Raw genomic sequence first — 16,306 nt, forward strand, 5'->3', positions numbered from 1 at the left:
ATCAATTTGTAAGCACCTAGAGGATGACAGGATTACAAGGAATAGCCGGCATGGAATTGTCAAGAACAAGTCATGCCAAATCAGCCTAATTTCCTTCTTTCACAGGTTTATTGGCCTAGTGGATGGAGGGGAAGCAGTAAATATGACATATCCTGATTTTTAGTAAGGCATTTGACACAGTCCCATATGACAGTCTCATAAACAGACTAGAGAAATTTGGTCTAGATGAACTTATTATAAGTTGGACGCAGAACTGGTTGAAAGACTGTACTCAAACAGTAATTATCAATGGTTTGCTATCAAACTGGAAGGACATATCTAGTGGGGTCCTGCAGAGGTTAGTCCGGTATTATTAAGTATTTTCATTAATGATTTGGAGAATGGCGTGGAGAGCACACTTATAAAATTGGCAGATGATACCAAGATGGGAGAGGTTGTGAGCATTTTAGAGGACAGGATTAGACTTCAAAATGAGCTTGTCAAATTGGCGAATTGGTCTGATTTCACTAAGATGAGTGTCAATAAAGACAAGTGCAAAGTGCTTCACTTCGGAAGGAAAAAATCAAATGCACAACTACAAAAACGGGGAATAACTGGCAAGGTGGAAGTATTGTTGGCAAGGATCTGGGGGTTATAGTTGATCACAAACTGAATATGAGTCAACAATGTGATGCAGTTGCAAAAAAGGGGAATATTCTAGGGTGTATTAACAGGAGTATTGTATGTAAGATATCAGAGGTAATTGTTCTGCTCTACTTAGTGCTGCTGAGGCCTCAGCTGGAGTGCTGTGTCCAATTCTGGGTGATACACTTTAGGAAAGATGTGGACTAATTGGAGAGAGTCCAGAGGAAAGCACCAAAAATGTTAAAAGGTTTAGAAAAACTCGACCTATCAGGACCACTGGATATGTTTAGTCTTGAGAAATGAAGACTGAGGGGGACCTGGTAACAGTCTTCAAATATGTTAAGGACTGTTATAAAGAGAAGGGTGATCAGTTGTTCTCCATGACCACTGAAGGTAGGACAAGAAATAATGGGCTTAATTTGCAGCAAGGGAGATTTAGGTATGACATTAAGAAAAGCTTTTTCTCTCTAAGGGTGGTTAAGCTCTGGAACAGGCTTCTAAGGGAGGTTGTGGTATCTCCCCCTCAAGGCAGTTTTTAAGAACAGGTTGGACAAACACCTGCCATCGATGATCTAGGTTTACTTGGTCCTGCCTAAGCACAGGGGACTGGACTTGATGACTTCTCGAGGTCCCTTCCATCCCATTTCTATGATTCTATAAAGTAGTGTTTCCCAAACTTGGGACACCGCTTGTGTAGGGAAAGTCCCTGGCGGGCCGGGATGGTTTGTATACTTGCCACGTCTGCAGGTCTGGCTGATCGCGGCTCCCACTGGCCACGGTTCACTGCTCCAGACCAATGGGGGCTGCAGGAAGTGGTGAGGGCCAAGGGATGTGCCGGCCTTTGCTTCCAGCAGCTCCCATTGGCCTGGAGCGGCGAACTACAGCCAATGGGAGCCGCGATCGGCCAGACCTGTGGACGCAGCAGGTAAACAAACCTGCCCGGCCCGCCAGGGGCTTTCCTTACACAAGCGGCGTCCTAAGTTTGGGAAACACTGCTCTAAGGCATTAGTTTTTATCAGCTAGGGTAATTAACCACTGGAGTAACTTACCATGGGTTGTGGTGAATTCTCTGTCAGTGGAAATCTTTAACTCAAGATTGGATATTTTTCTGGAAGACATGTTGTAGTGCAAACTGGAATTAATTCTGGCAAGTTCTCTGGCCTGTGTTATACTGGAGTGTAGCAGGGTGGTCCCCTGCTCCTGCCCTGAAGGGTTTAAAACAGCCCAGGAGAGGGCTGTGGCTGGGGCAAGAAGCCTGGGCTGATTGGGGAAAGTAGACCCAGCTGTGGAGCCCAGTCAGTCTTTCTCTGCCTGTAGAGGGAGAAGGGCCTGGCTGCAGGGAGCTGAGACAGGGTACCTGAGTGGAGCAGGGCTGGGGACAGGCTGGGGAGCTCCAGCCTGGAAAGCCCCAGGCTGCGGCCTAGCATTGGGCTAACAGGTACTGGAGGTTGCAGAGGGCAGCCCAGGGGTAAGCAAAGGCAGCCGGTCCAAACCCTCCTTGCCAGTGATGAGTAGGCTGATAATTCAGTCTGCCCCAGGGTGTGCGGCTAGACGATGACTGGCAGTAGCCTTATACTGAGACGAGGTGGGAATAGTGGATGGGGGTTCCCTGGGGAGGGGAGACCCTAAGACTGAGGGGTTACTGCCAGGGGGCAGCACCCCAGGTAGACCACGTAGGGGCCAGAGGACAGGCAGATCACCGGCCTGAAAAGGGTGCTCCAGAGCTGGAAGAGCTAATTCCCAGAAGTCACCAGCAGGAGGCGCCGCAGGGGTGAGTCCGCTCGCCTACATGCAGTTGGACTAGATGATCACAATGATCCCTTCTGGCCTTGGAATCTCTGAGTTTATCCCCACTTACTGGGTGAAATTCTAGCCCTACTGAAATCAAAGGGAGTTTGGCCACTGATGGCAATGGGGCCAGGATTTCACCCACAGTGTAATGTTTCTTTGCCTTATTTGCTGGAGGCTGGGATGCTTTCGAAAGGAGCCTAAGGGAGGTTAGTGCCCAGTTCCCATTGGAAGACATAAAATGATGAAACTCATTGGGAGCTGGACTCCTGACTGCCTAAAACACCTTTGAAAATACCTGCTCCAGTGCCTGGATGTAAGAGGGTTAAAGAGATCGCAACTGCCATTAGTCTAATGCTCCATGTTTTGGTCAGAACACTATTATTTTAAATTTATATTATATAGATTTAGAAAGGATCCTAATGTCTTCCCTTAGTTTTCAAATGAACACTCCTCAGCTGTCCTGCGTTAGTCCATACCAGTGTGATCAGAGGGGCCCTACCATGTGACTAGGGTCAGTGCATCATGACACATGCTCAGAGCAGAGCTGCACTCATATGTGGTGCCAAGACCATCTTTGGAGATACTGCAAGCTGCCTGTGGTAGGATGGAGCTATTTTAATTTTAATATAGGGATCAAAGAAAAAGTTTATGTGTGTATGTAGAGTAGCCAGCTTTCAGTCAGCAGCCTGTTCTTTAAAGGACAATTGAAATGCTAATAGAGTCTAGAATCTATTTAGGCTTGGAAGAATTAGATTTTTATTGGCAAATGTCAGTAAATGCTGATTCCACCATACACACACAAAGTGATGAAAAAATATTTCCATTGATAATAATCAAAATTTACAGCTAGGCAAAGTAAGACAAATGTTGCTTGAGAACTTCTTAGAGTCAAAGTCCAGCGATTTAGAGCTTTGAATTAGGTTTGTTACAAATGAACTAGCAAATGAATAGTAAAACCAGGGATGCATTCCAGATTTAAGGCTTTGTATATTTTGATGTGTGTTGTTGACAATTTGTGCTTGAGTGGCTTATAAAGCTTTGACTTTTTGAATCTTATCAGCCACTGTCATTAATTAATTGTCTGCCCCTGCATAATTTCCTGCAACTTTGAACATTTTAATTGATAAAAACATGCTTATAATCCATAATTTGGTTAACCATGAAAATTTACATCGATAAAAATGCTGAAAAATAAATATTGATATTATCTATCAAAATGATAAAAAAAAATAGAATTCTGCCAAGCCTTTCTATATTATAGGTTATCCTCATCAGTGCCAGCATTCTGCCAAAGATTACAGCAGAGACTCTAATAAGGGCCAGATTTGGCTTTCTTTACTCATGGGAGTAACACCACTGAAATAATTAGGACTGCACACGGGTTAGATCCTGCTGATGCTTACACACATTTAACATTATGCATATGCGTCGTCTCATTGACTTCAATTAAGTTTTTATAACACGTACTACTCATGTCTATAATATGCTTATAACAGTTATTACTCATTTGTTAACCCTTTATAGACAATTGATAAGTGTAATCTTAACATATAATATGGTTAAATAACATTCTATACAAAGTTTCAGCTGAAAGCAAATTTTTAAGTTACAGTGTATATCCCTGAAAAACAGTTATTTATAATGGAAATGACAGAGCCTGAATTCTAAAGGCACACATAAAAGATACCGTAATACGTGGCTGAGGTTCACCTTGCACCTCAAAGCAGTATTCCTTCAGGCTCCAGCAGCAGGTAGTTTTGTAGGGGTTTGGGCACAGGTAATGAGGGGATAAGGTAGTGGCATTTGCTGCCAAACTGGTTCCGAATGGCGAAACGGCACAAATGTTGCAGACACCGAGGTGTGCATGTCAGCATGAAAAAGGATTCATAAAAGGGCAGGTGCATCTGTAAAGCAAGAGAGAGTAAACCTTGAATTCAGTTTTTGGATAAGCTAGACAAAACAGAGCATTTTCAAACTGAAAATCATTGGCACGATGAGATTAAGTAAGGTAACAGCATTACCGAAACAGCTTTATTGCACGTTAAGAAGTCTAGATATTGGTAGGATTCTGTGAGATGAAACACAACTATAAAAGTAATTCCCATCCGAAAGGACACACACAACATTTCTGCAGGTACAACACCTCATTGTGGAAAACAGTTTTATTTGTTTGTGATTTTAAATGTACTTGACAGCAGAATTCTTCATAAAGCATTAGCGTGCTGACGCGAAGTACAGGAGACATGGAGTGTGTAAGATGGCTGCTTAATCCTTGGTAGAAACAACTGCAGAAAGCACAGAGAACAGCCATTAGATGCCACTTTTCTTTTTCTTAACAAGTGTGGCTGGGGTAGATCTACAAGGATCAAAGGCTGCAGCAGCAATCAACGACTGCCATTGTAGTGCTCATTACTGCATACCTATATGCTGCCATCCACCGGCTGTAAACATACAAGGGTGAGATTTTAGCTGGGCTGAGGCCTGGTCTCCCTGGCTAACAATTTGATGTGCACCCAGGAAAGGAAGGAGGTGGGGGAGATTTTAAATGTTGTAGCCCTAGGTCTTCAAAGGAGTTTGGGCCCCATTGACTCTGTGGGGCAAGGCTGGGGGTTTTCAAAGGATTGACAAAGGCCAGGTTTGTGCTTTGTAAACCTCAGCCTTATCCCACAGCAGCTATCTTGGCTTTTATGACCCGAGGACACAAAAAACACGGGTCTGAGCTTGGTGAGCTAAGCAGCAACTCTGTTAGTGGAAGGAAGCAATAGAAATAGTGGGGGGACATACTGCAGCCATTCAAAGCCGTTCACAAATACACTAAGCGACAGATGCTAGATCTCTGCTGTGGTTACAGGAGCAGTGCAAAGAGACCGAATGCTGCCATAAAGGGGCAGCTGATGATTACCCTGGTATGGGGCACTGTGCCAGCCCCTCCTGGCCTCCTTAAAAACAACGAGGCATCCGGTGGCACCTTAAAGACTAACAGATTTATTTGGGCATAAGCTTTCGTGGGTAAAAAACCCCCACTTCTTCAGATGCATGAAATACCCATGAAAGCTTATGCCCAAATAAATCTGTTAGTCTTTAAGGTGCCACTGGACTCTTCATTGTTTTTGTGGATACAGACTAACAGGGCTACCCCTCTGATACTGGCCTCCTTAGGCAGGGGGCATATTGGGGCTGGCTAGGAGTAGGGAGTGGGGTTCCAGGTAATAGTGGAAATGATGAGGACTAGAGAGGGAGGGGCCAGAGTGCAGTTTGCTGGCTGAAGGAACAGTCCCTAGGGAACAATTCTGGCTGGCGCTAGCTAGAGATGTGCAGTGGCTTCCTGGGACTGGGAAGGGGGTAACAGTGGCTTAGAACCACTCTTGCCTTCCTTCCCTGACCTATGCCAAGTGTGAACTCAGAATATTTGGGGACTGTCCCACAGTGGCAGGACTGAGAGGGGATGAGAGCACATCTGAAGGTAAATTGGAGGTTTGATTGTAGCATTGGTAGGCATACCTGGGTGAGCTTTAATCAAACTAGCATGGCAAAAGTAGTACCTGTGAAGATGTGGTGGGACAAGTGTACATATTCAGAGTCCCTGGGCAGGCATGTACAGCTCACACTGTTGCATCTACACTCATATGCATCGACTTCGTGGGTGCTCCAGCCCTGGAGCACCCATGGGGAAAAATGGCGGGTGCTGAGTACCCACCGGCAGCCCCCCATCAGCTCTCCTCCACCCCCAAGTGCCTCCTGACCACTATGGGCCCCATGGATCAGTGCCTCCCCCTCCCTCCCACTGCAATCAGCTGTTTTGTGGTGTGTAGGAGGCTGGGAGAGAGGAGCGAGGACGGGGTACGCTCAGGGGAGGGGGCGGAATGGGGCGGGAAGAGTGAGGCAGGGTTGGAGTGGGGCAGGGGTGTGACACTGAGGGAAGGGTGGAGTGGGGGGCAAGGTCTGGGACATAACCGGGGGTCAAGCACCCGCTGGTACAATGAAAAGTCTGTGCCTGTGTCTACACTGCTGTTTTTATTGCTGCTAGCTAGATCAAATCTGGTGCGGGTATCACTAGTTGAACTGCAGTATTGTCTTAGATTGTAGTGAGGCATGCCCTGAGGAGAGAGAGCAGGAGGGCTGGTGGCTTTGTGATTAAGACTGCAGCCTGGAGACTGGGATTGTGTTCCCAGCTCTGCCATGGACAACTTGTGAGATCCTGGGTAACTCCCTTACAGTTGCTACGTCTCCGTTCCCCCTCTGTTGTGAGGCTCGCTGCATTAAAGATTGTGTGCTGCTCAGATGCTATAATAGCCGCTCAGATGGATCATCTCAAAACCATATGCCAGAGATTTTTAGTGCAAATTTCTATCTAGAACTATAACAGGGTTAAAAAAAGAACTAGATAAAGTCATGGAGGATAGGTCCATCAATGGCTGTTAGCCAGGATGGGCAGGGATGGTGTCCCTAGCCTCTGTTTGCCAGACGCTGGGAATGGGCAACTGGGCTTTCACTTGATTACCTGTTCTGTTCATTCCCTCTGGAGTACCTGGCATTGGCCACTGTTGGAAGACAGGAGACTGGGCTAGATGGACCTTTGGTCTGACCCAGTATGGCTGTTCTTATGTTCTTATCTAGGGATCATGGTGCCATGAGTTTCTGTATGCCAATGCCGCAAAGGTGCAATAAGTATCTCATGTTCTAACACTGTCTCTGCTGTCTTCACTCTTCAGTACTTCATCTTTTCAGCATTCTCTCACAAATCTCACCAGGAAGGGACACGACCTTATTTCCAGAAACAGCAGCAAAACAGCTCTCACTGAATTTTTCCTGAACATCTACGTTTTGTTGGGTGACTTCAGCACGTGTGACAGGGACAGGCTTGGCCATTCTCCTCTGTATGTCCATGGCAGGGAGACAGCAATAGACGTGCAAATGCTTCCCCTCCTCTTCACACCAATGCAACCTCAGCTGGGACCTGGAGGAATCTCTCCTAGGAACGAGATTGTCGTTCAGATTTCAGTCCTTGGCTCCCCTGCTACATAAGGCCAAATGGCTTCATGATGTGGAAACCTGCATACTAGTAGCTGACCTAAGATCACCTATTTATTTCCCAAACATCCATCAGAGGGTAACAACTTTTGATTGCTATTAATCTTATTCTGGGTATGCCTGGCAAGGGTCCTGTGGAAAAAATAGTATGTAATCGAGACTGTATCGTAATGCATATGTACAAGAGGGGTTGAGTTAAAGTTCCCAGGCATTGCCTAACTATTGAATGCTTAACTTTGCAACCTTAATGGTCTTCTAGTGTAGGGTTTTTGTGTGTGCAATTATTATTTCTAGTACAGTAATGCTCAGAGGCAGATTGAAATTGGGACCTCATTGTGCTTGGTGCTGTACAAACAAGACAGTCCTCGCTCCACAGCACTTTGTCTAACTAGACAAGCGAAGGGAAGGGACATAGAGTGGCTCGTGCAAGGTTCCACAGAAAGTCAGTGGCACAGCCAGTCTCCTGAGTCCTAGGCAAGTGCCATGCCCATTGTACCATGCTGCCTCCAGCAGAAATAGAACTGACTGGAGGACTCAGGCTGTATTTCCCTTTACTCTCAGCTATGCACTGCCCCACCATGATTTTTGTTACTTTCCAACATTTAATAAACTGAAAACTAAAGCTATTCTGAGCCTTTCTCTTATAACGGACATTGAGCTAAGTAAGGCAGGCTTTGTACAGACTGTCAATATGGAGAAAACTGGAAAGCACATTCAAAACAAGTGTTCGGTTGTTGGCCCTTTTGACTGTAACTTTGTATGCTTGGATTTGTGTTGACCATCGCAACTCATTTCTCTGTGTCATCGGTGCAGGACCTGCAGGGAAGTGATGTCACAAATGCATGTATCAGTTACCACGTTGGGCCATCTTGTGCTCTCAGGCCGGTATAAATCAGGAGTAACGCTTTTTGAACTGATGGTGTTAATTGAATGTGAAACTGCAAAGATGAAACTTAGGTCTGGGTTATATAAAATGTTCCCAGAGTAAACATTCTTTTTTTTTTTTTAAGGTCAGTTTGAACATATTTTAATCTTAAATTTGGAGTTGCTGTATTCCATTTGCTCTATCCGCTGGAAACTGTACTTGGCCTGGATGCCATTTGGTTATTTTTTCATTTTTAGAGCAGGCTCCTACGCGATTGGGTGCAAAAGCACGGGCTTGATTTTTCCGTGCCTTGCACTGGTCTGGTTATTGACAAGTGTGCAGGGCAGGTGGAAGAGGCAGCCATTCTGATGGTGGGAGTGGTGTGGGAAGGCACTTGTGCAGTGCTCAAAGTCTCATGGTGGCGTGGCCTCAGGCACTGTGGGACATCAGCCCATGTCTTGGGAGGCAAAACTACGCCACTGGCTATAGGCATATCTAATAAACCAGCCCAGAGCTTTCCTACCTGAAATATCTCCTCTGGAATAGCCTCCCGCCATTGCTCGGAGATGGGGACTTGAGAGTAGGCGTTGAAGAGGATTTCGATGATCTCTGGCACAGATGCACAAGACCTCAGCACCTAGAGGAACAAATGCAGAGGTGGTGTTGTGAGGTTTCACTGGGGGTGCCATACACACCTCAGGGCTGAGGCTCTTGAAATACCCAAATGTGGATGACTGAAGGTTTCACTTTTCATCGTGTCACTAAATGAAAGGATCAGAGGTTCCACCAATGACAGCTCAATTGTCTGTGTGAGCCACTTAACCAAGGCAGTCCTTGGGAATGGTGCACACAACATTAAAAGAAATTCTGCTCTGTAGCAAGTCCTAAGTCTCCTTCATATGCAAAAATCATTGGAAGGCTTGCTTTCTTTATAAGGTTATTTTTGCTGGATGCACCATTTGCTTTTTGTTTACGCTCTTTGCTTGTTGCATGACAAGCCAGGATAATATTTTCTTTATGGTTTGAGGTAAAATCCATGAAATGCAAAGCAATAGTAAGACTACTTTGATGACAAAAATACAAAGTTGATATGCCAAGGCTCTGTGATAGATAGATAGATAGATAGGGCACTCTCTGTTTCTTAGCCTCCACAACAAAGCTAGTTTCAGCCTATATTAACCCTTTCCCCTTTACCCTCCTATAGACATCATACACCCATCACCATGAAACATTTCACTCACATTTTAATGTTCATTACTCCAGGCAGCAAGATCCCAGTGAAAGGTTACCACCTCTCAAGTCAGATTAAATTTGAGCACTTTCTCAGGACATCAAAAAGTCACCCCTTTACAAAGCAAAGTACTCTGGGTAAAATTTTAAAAAGTGTCCAAATGACGTAGGTGTCTAAGGCCAATGGAATATTCTCAGCAGGATATAAACCTCTCTGATCACTGAACTAAGTTTCCAACATATATTTAATTAACACAAACATGGAGGCCAATAAGCCCCTGCACTTTTGAAACTTTACCCTCTGTCTGCATGTGACCAGCATTTCTTATTAAAAGGTGATTTAAAACCAAATGATATAGGACGCTAAGGGCCTGATGCTGCGATGCACTCAGCACCTCTCAAGGCCAGGTGGCAAAAAATATATGCGGTGTGATTCACCACTGTGTGACTTAGGCTATGTCTACGCTGTGGGCTGCTACAGCCGTGCCACTAAAAGGCGCGCAGCATAGCTGCTGTTTGTCGGCAGGAGAGAGTTCTCCTGCTGACAAAGCGCTGTTCCCACCGATGCTTTCCGTCAGCAAAACTTTCGTTGTTCGAGGGTGTGGTTTTTTCTGTCTTTCAGGTTCTAGCATAGACGAAGCCTTAGTAGAGGCACACCAGCCACAGACTGGACTAATGAAGTGTTGAATTGGGTACATAAAAAAATAACCCTGTACACAGTTGTTCACATGAATTCTTAGTGTAACTGCACTGACTTCAGTGAAGTTATCCCAGGGAGGAACATCACAGATTTTTAGACAGGTGGATAAATCGAACAACCCTATATTGCCTCCTTCCCAAACCCAGAACTATTTGTTTATGTCAGGGGATGCGATGGTCCTTTAAGTTCCCAATGGAACTAATTAGCTGCATCCCAGGGTTCAGGTCATAGCTGCAGGTCACCTGGTCCTTAGATCAAAGGCCAACAAGCAGCTAAATGGGGACTGAGCTCTAGCTACTTGCTGGGAGCAGGTAGGTACCTGCCCAAGGCCCCCAGCTCAGGCAAGAAGGCTCTAGAAAGGGGCCAAGTAGTGGGACATGGTTTAGCTGTTTAATTTATCTTGGACTTTTTTTGTTTTGTGAAAGACACTGACATTCTGCTGCAGTTTGAAAGCTTTTATTTGATGCCCTGCCTGGCTTAGAGTTTACTAGCTAGATGCTCCCAGCTCTGATGGTTCTGCCAACACACGTGTGAGCACAGAGTGGCCTGTGTACATGGGACAGAGTTCATAAGACAGAAGCCTTCAAAGGCCAGGTTAATATCTAGGGTAATTCCATTTTCTTCACTGGCGTTACCCAGAGGAAATGTTTAGTCCTCAACATGTAAGTGAATTGAATGCATGTTGGCAGCGTATTTCAAGTTTGTACCCTGCTTTGGGTGCTGTATTCAATTGACAAGTTTCTAAATAAAATGATGTCAACCTACCGCAAGAAATGTTTCCCTCTCGAAATGGAAGTTGACAGTCACTATTATCGCACTGGGGAACATTTCCCAAAGTGCCTCTGTTGATTTAGGCTCTTCAGGCCCATTTTCAAAAGTGACTTAGGAACCTTCATCTAATTGCAGATCAGTGGAGCTCAGGTTTCTAAGTCTATTTTGCAACACTCCAGTGACTTGCAATGAGGTGTAAGTTAAGAACATAATAATGGTCGTACTGAGTCAGACCAAAGGTCCATCCAGCCCAGTATCCTGTCTACCGACAGTGGCCAATGCCAGGTGCCCCAGAGGGAGTAAACCTAACAGATAATGATCAAGTGATCTCTCTCCTGACATCCATCTCCACCTTCTGACAAACAGAGGCTAGGGACACCATTCCTTACCCATCCTGGCCAATAGCCATTAATGGACTTAACCTCCATGAATTTATCCAGTTCTCTTTTAAATGCTGTCATAGTCCTAGCCTTCACAACCTCCTAAGGCAAGGAGTTCCACAGATTGACTGTGCACTGTGTGAAGAAGAACTTCCTTTTGTTTGTTTTAAAACTGCTGCCCATTCATTTCATTTGGTGGGCCCTAGTTCTTATATTATGGGAACAAGTAAATAACTTTTCCTTACTCACTTTCTCTCATGATTTTATATACCTCTATCATATCCCCCCCAGTCTCCTCTTTTCCAAGCTGAAAAGTCCTAGCCTCTTTAATCTCTCCTCATATGGGTGCCGTTCCAAACCCCTAATCATTTTAGTTGCTCTTCTCTGAACCTTTTCTAATGCCAGTATAGTACTAAGTTCCTAAGTCACTTCTGAAAAGGGGACTTCAGAGCCTAAGCCACTTAGGTGCTGTTGAAAATGTTCCCCACTGTCACTCCACGCTTTGTGAGTGGGGCGCTATTAGCTTGTTGTTCCCGTTCCTACATCGAATACAGCTGCTCACCACTCACTCAGCAGCCAGCTGAGTGCTGACATCGGCCCTTTGAAAGAGGCTTTGTCCTCCCTTCTTTAAAAGAAACGTGTGAGTGAATTTAGTGCTCAGGCAAGGTGCTGGGTGTCTGGCCTCAGAGGGCTAATTCCTCTGCTTAGTTACAGATCAAGGACAATCCAGGAAACTGAACTACAAGTTTCAGCCCTCACTGCCCTACCGTAGCCGAAAGGATCACTTCAGAGGAGGCTAAGAGAGCAGGTCAGTCTCTGCTGAGATGGCTAACGGTAGGGATAGCTCAGTGATTTGAGCATTGGCCTGCTAAACCCAGGATTGTGAGTTCAATCTTTCAAGGGGCCACTTAGGGAACTCAGGTAAAAATCTGTCTGGGGATTGGCCCTGCTTTGAGCAGGGGGTTGGACTAGATCACCTTCTGAGGTCCCTTCCAACCCTAATCTTCTATGATGCCAGTGATGTGAACTCTTCTCTGCTGGAAAGTTCCCTGAAACCACCAAATCCTTTTCATATAGGCCACTGCACAGCCCTGGGATGCTAATTGCCCTCCGCCATTACTGGCCTGGATTAGAACTAGCAACCAATTGACCAATCTTACTGTAGCCCTTTACTGATCGCCTCAGAAAAGCCTTGCCAATATTTAAACTGGCTACTGCCTTTGCCTCTAGCCAACACATGAGACTGTACCTTCCCAAAGGCCATAGGCCAGATTTTTTGGGAGCCATGGTTCAGCAGTGTCTGCACTGTGAGATGTGGCTTCCATTGCTGCTTGAAGGCTGCGGACTGTAGGATACAGGAAAGGGGCGAGGCTCCGTTGTAATCAATGGCATTCACATCCGCTTTATTCTGCAGCAAAAACTGGACCAAGCCGTGACTAGCATTCTTGCAGGCTTTGTGGAGAGGACTCTTCTCCTCTTCATCCGTGGTGTTGACATCTGCTCCGTACATAACCAGCAATCTGCACATCTGCAAGTAGCTTCCTTGCTCCTCTTGTTCATTTGCCTGTCCGCAAGTCACGCTGAGTGCCGTTTCTTTCCGACTGTTCTTCCTATCCACACTAGCGCCATACCTCAAGTACAGGAGAGCGTGATCACAGAGGCCATGTTTAGCTGCTATGTGAAGTGGTGTCTCCTGTGTCTCTTCATTTGGTAGATCAACCATCGCTCCATACTTCACCAGCAGTTTGGCACATCTGTAATGAAGTGACAGGGCAGTTTACTGAAGGAGAAATGGAAGCTGAGTTGCATGACTTGGTTATTATTGGGCCATCTTTTCCACCTCCCATTAGCGAGACCACTAAGATTAGAAAAAACAGATCTAAGAGCCCATAAGCTCAAGTGGCCTCTACTGACTTTTGATGGGATGTGTTGTCCTAATTCACTTAGGTACTATTGACATGATGGGACACGACGCTGAAGGAATGGAAACAATGTGGTTAAGGCTGGGGTGGCTCACCTTGACGGGGTGCCCACGCTCATCCAAAACATATGAGTGGCCTTTATTTAAAAATGAACTGAAATGTAATGTAAATTGTGTTTTCTTTAAGAACAATGCACAGAAAAATCCACAGCGTCTGCCCGAGATGATTGCAATGTGGCAGATGCAAGGCAGCCAGCACAAGCTGGGCCACCAGAAGGGGAAAAAATGTTTTGTGTGTGCGCTTTTTAGAAAACACTCTTAACCTGCTACTTGTGGCCAGTGCAGAAGAAGTGATTCTTTTGGCAAGTTCTGGAGGTGGGAGTGGGGGACGCTTGGCAAGCTGGTGCTGTGTGGACATCCCGTGTATCGAGGGTGGTGTGCAGGAGCAGGGGGAAGCCTAGAGATGAAACTGGTAAAAGGAAGCAGGTGGACATCCTGGGTGGGCTGGGATGTGACCTGATAGGAATTCTGAGATGGAGTGCTACGTAGGCCCTGGAAAGGGAGAACAAGAAGGTTAATCTTGATGCAGCGAGGAAAGGAGAGACCATGGAGGTGTCAGACAGGTGTAGATGCTGCAGTCAAATCAGTGGGTGAAACATCTGTGTTTTGAAGGGGGTGGTGGTCAGGACCAGGGTTCCGGCACCATCCCACCCAGGATAGGGAGCCCAGCGTGAGGCTGCGTCATCATGTCGCTGCATCTGGAAGGGGCTCCACACACAAGGGAGCCCGCTCGGAATAAGCACTGAGGGTGATGTGCGGGGAGAGCTCTCGGAGTCTGGTAACTGCATAGCATTGGCGACTTGACCTTGAGGCAAACGCCCCTTGATCCAGTGTACAGCCCCCTCTGTTCTTCAAACAGCTGTGAGTCATCAGACCTGGTAAGTCTCCTCCGGAGACATCCAGTTTCCAGCCCCCTCTGCTGGGCTTTTCAGGCAACCTCTCAGGAACTCCAGAGAATGAGCCTGAAATGAGCCCAGAGGCTCTGCATCCTGGCAGGGATGGCTTCCTTGCTTCCCTCTCCCTTATCAATGCAAGGTACTTACACGGCTTCCATCACCTCAGTGTTTAAAGCATTCATCCTCACAACACTCTCACGTGGGAGTGCAGAGCTGCTATCCCCAGCCAGAGGGGGAACTGCAGCAAGGGGAGGATCAGCGATGGTCACACAGGATGGCTGTAGCAGCGTAGGGAATTGAACCTGGGTCTCCCTGGCAGAGCTACACAACAGCTGTGGTTTCCCTGCAGAGCCAGCTGGTCAGCAGGGGGAGGGGAGACAGCAGACTGCAGTGCAGAGTAGGGGGCAGACAGGAAGCTCATCAGCAAATTGGGGAGAGAGAAAGATTCTGGCTCCCCCTCCCCAGAAAATACTCCACAGGGAGAAGGGGGGAATCTCCTGGCCCTGCCAGAGCTTAGGGGAAAAGGTCTTGTTGCCTCAGGCAAGACAGGAAAATCAGGGGTGAGAGGGGGAAGGTGAAACTCGAGGAGGAAGCAGAAGAATGGGGGGGGGGGAGTTAGAGAGGATTACGGAAATGAGGTCATGCATGTTCACTGAGCATGCGTATTGGGGTATTATTTGCATAATCCTCCAAATCTGCAGCCTTATCAACACTGGAGCAAGGTGAGAGCAGCCCGCTCCCTGCATGCCATGGCTACGCCTAGCCGTTAGCTCCTCTATCCAGCTTTGGGGACTGTGGCCCACACAGCCATCCACAAGTGCTTTCCGGGCGCAGGGGAGAAAGGCGGTCGTCTTTGGCTTATGTGAAAGAGTCTTCTAGCCCCAGCTGTTGAAAAGTTAAGGCTGTGACTCTGGCTGATTGCTGCAAGTGCAGCAAACGCTAGGCTAAGGTCCCGGGCCTTGGCCACATGAGAAGAAAGGAAGGGCACCAGTTGGAGAGGTTCACACTCAGTACCAACCCTAGGCAGTTGACAAATATTGGGTGTCAGTGCTTGGCTGCAATGCCTGGGCCACGATGGGATCTGGCAGTATCAGTGTAGCCTACTGCGGTTTCTTCTCCATACGGAAAGCTATGAAGCTTCAGCCAGTACTCCCAGTGCCATCCCTACACATTTGGGAACTGCCCCAAAGCCCCAGCTCTCAGCAAGGTCTCTGGGCACTATATAGTAGGTGGTCCTGGAGACCCAGCGTCTACTGGTACAGGCAAGGTTACAAGGCGGGCACTACGTATGGATGTGCCAGAAAGGTTTTGTCAAAATCAGTGTTGCTCTGGAGACACATTAAACCATTGCAAGGACACATGAGACCATCAGCCAGTTCATGCAATCAATGTGTCTGCAGTCGTTTAATCTCTCGGTGTAGATAACATCCCCGGAGTGTGATGCAGACTATCCGTATAATCCAACTCTTGTCTGACATGTATGCCTTAGGGCAAGGGTCTGTGTGTAGGCGGTAGGCAGCGTGGAAAGGCAAGGTTCTTTAAATAGACATCAGCTGTAAGTGAATCAGAGAATGAGTCTCAGCTGAAAACATCAAACCCACTGTCTGGACCTTGGCTGTCAGTGGTCAAGGCTGTTCACACTGGTATCGAGCCAGAATAACTAAAAGGGAAAGAAACTTCTACAGCTACCTAATGCATTGGCTTGGGCTGCTTTGGGACGCATGGGGGGATGCACATGGGCAGGTTTGGCATTAAAAATGCTTTCTCCACCCATTTCTGACTCTGCCATTTAAGTGACCAAAACTACCACCCCGGCCTTATCCTAGTTTCAGAAACATGGAAGGTGCTGAAACATATTCCCTCGCTCTCCAAACGTAGCATAACTTTACTCACGCTAGAATGGTCTATTTCCAAATTGTTGCAAGGGAAATAACATCAATGGGAAAACAGATGTTTTCATTCTGAGGTTAAACCTTTAAGCTGGAAGTGAATTGGGGCATGAGTGGCAATTATCCAGCAAGAACTGCTTTTCCCGTT

The 16,306-nt window shown here is 46.6% G+C and overlaps 1 protein-coding gene across 1 annotated transcript in view; it reads right to left on the bottom strand.

Moving 5' to 3' along the window:
- Nucleotides 1-2,855: 2,855 nt before the first annotated feature.
- Nucleotides 2,856-16,306, bottom strand: part of ASB18 (ankyrin repeat and SOCS box containing 18) — a 51,358-nt gene continuing 37,907 nt past the window's right edge. Inside the window, exons 3-5 of the mRNA XM_050916549.1 lie at nucleotides 12,642-13,146; nucleotides 8,835-8,948; nucleotides 2,856-4,319 (exon numbers count right to left, since the gene is read on the bottom strand). Coding sequence (XP_050772506.1) covers nucleotides 4,134-4,319; nucleotides 8,835-8,948; nucleotides 12,642-13,146 — 805 coding nt within the window. The 3' untranslated portion in view covers nucleotides 2,856-4,133. The remainder of the gene's footprint in view (nucleotides 4,320-8,834; nucleotides 8,949-12,641; nucleotides 13,147-16,306) is intronic.

This window comes from Gopherus flavomarginatus, chromosome 10 (assembly GCF_025201925.1).
Source record: "Gopherus flavomarginatus isolate rGopFla2 chromosome 10, rGopFla2.mat.asm, whole genome shotgun sequence".
In the NCBI taxonomy this organism is placed as follows: Eukaryota; Metazoa; Chordata; order Testudines; family Testudinidae; genus Gopherus; species Gopherus flavomarginatus.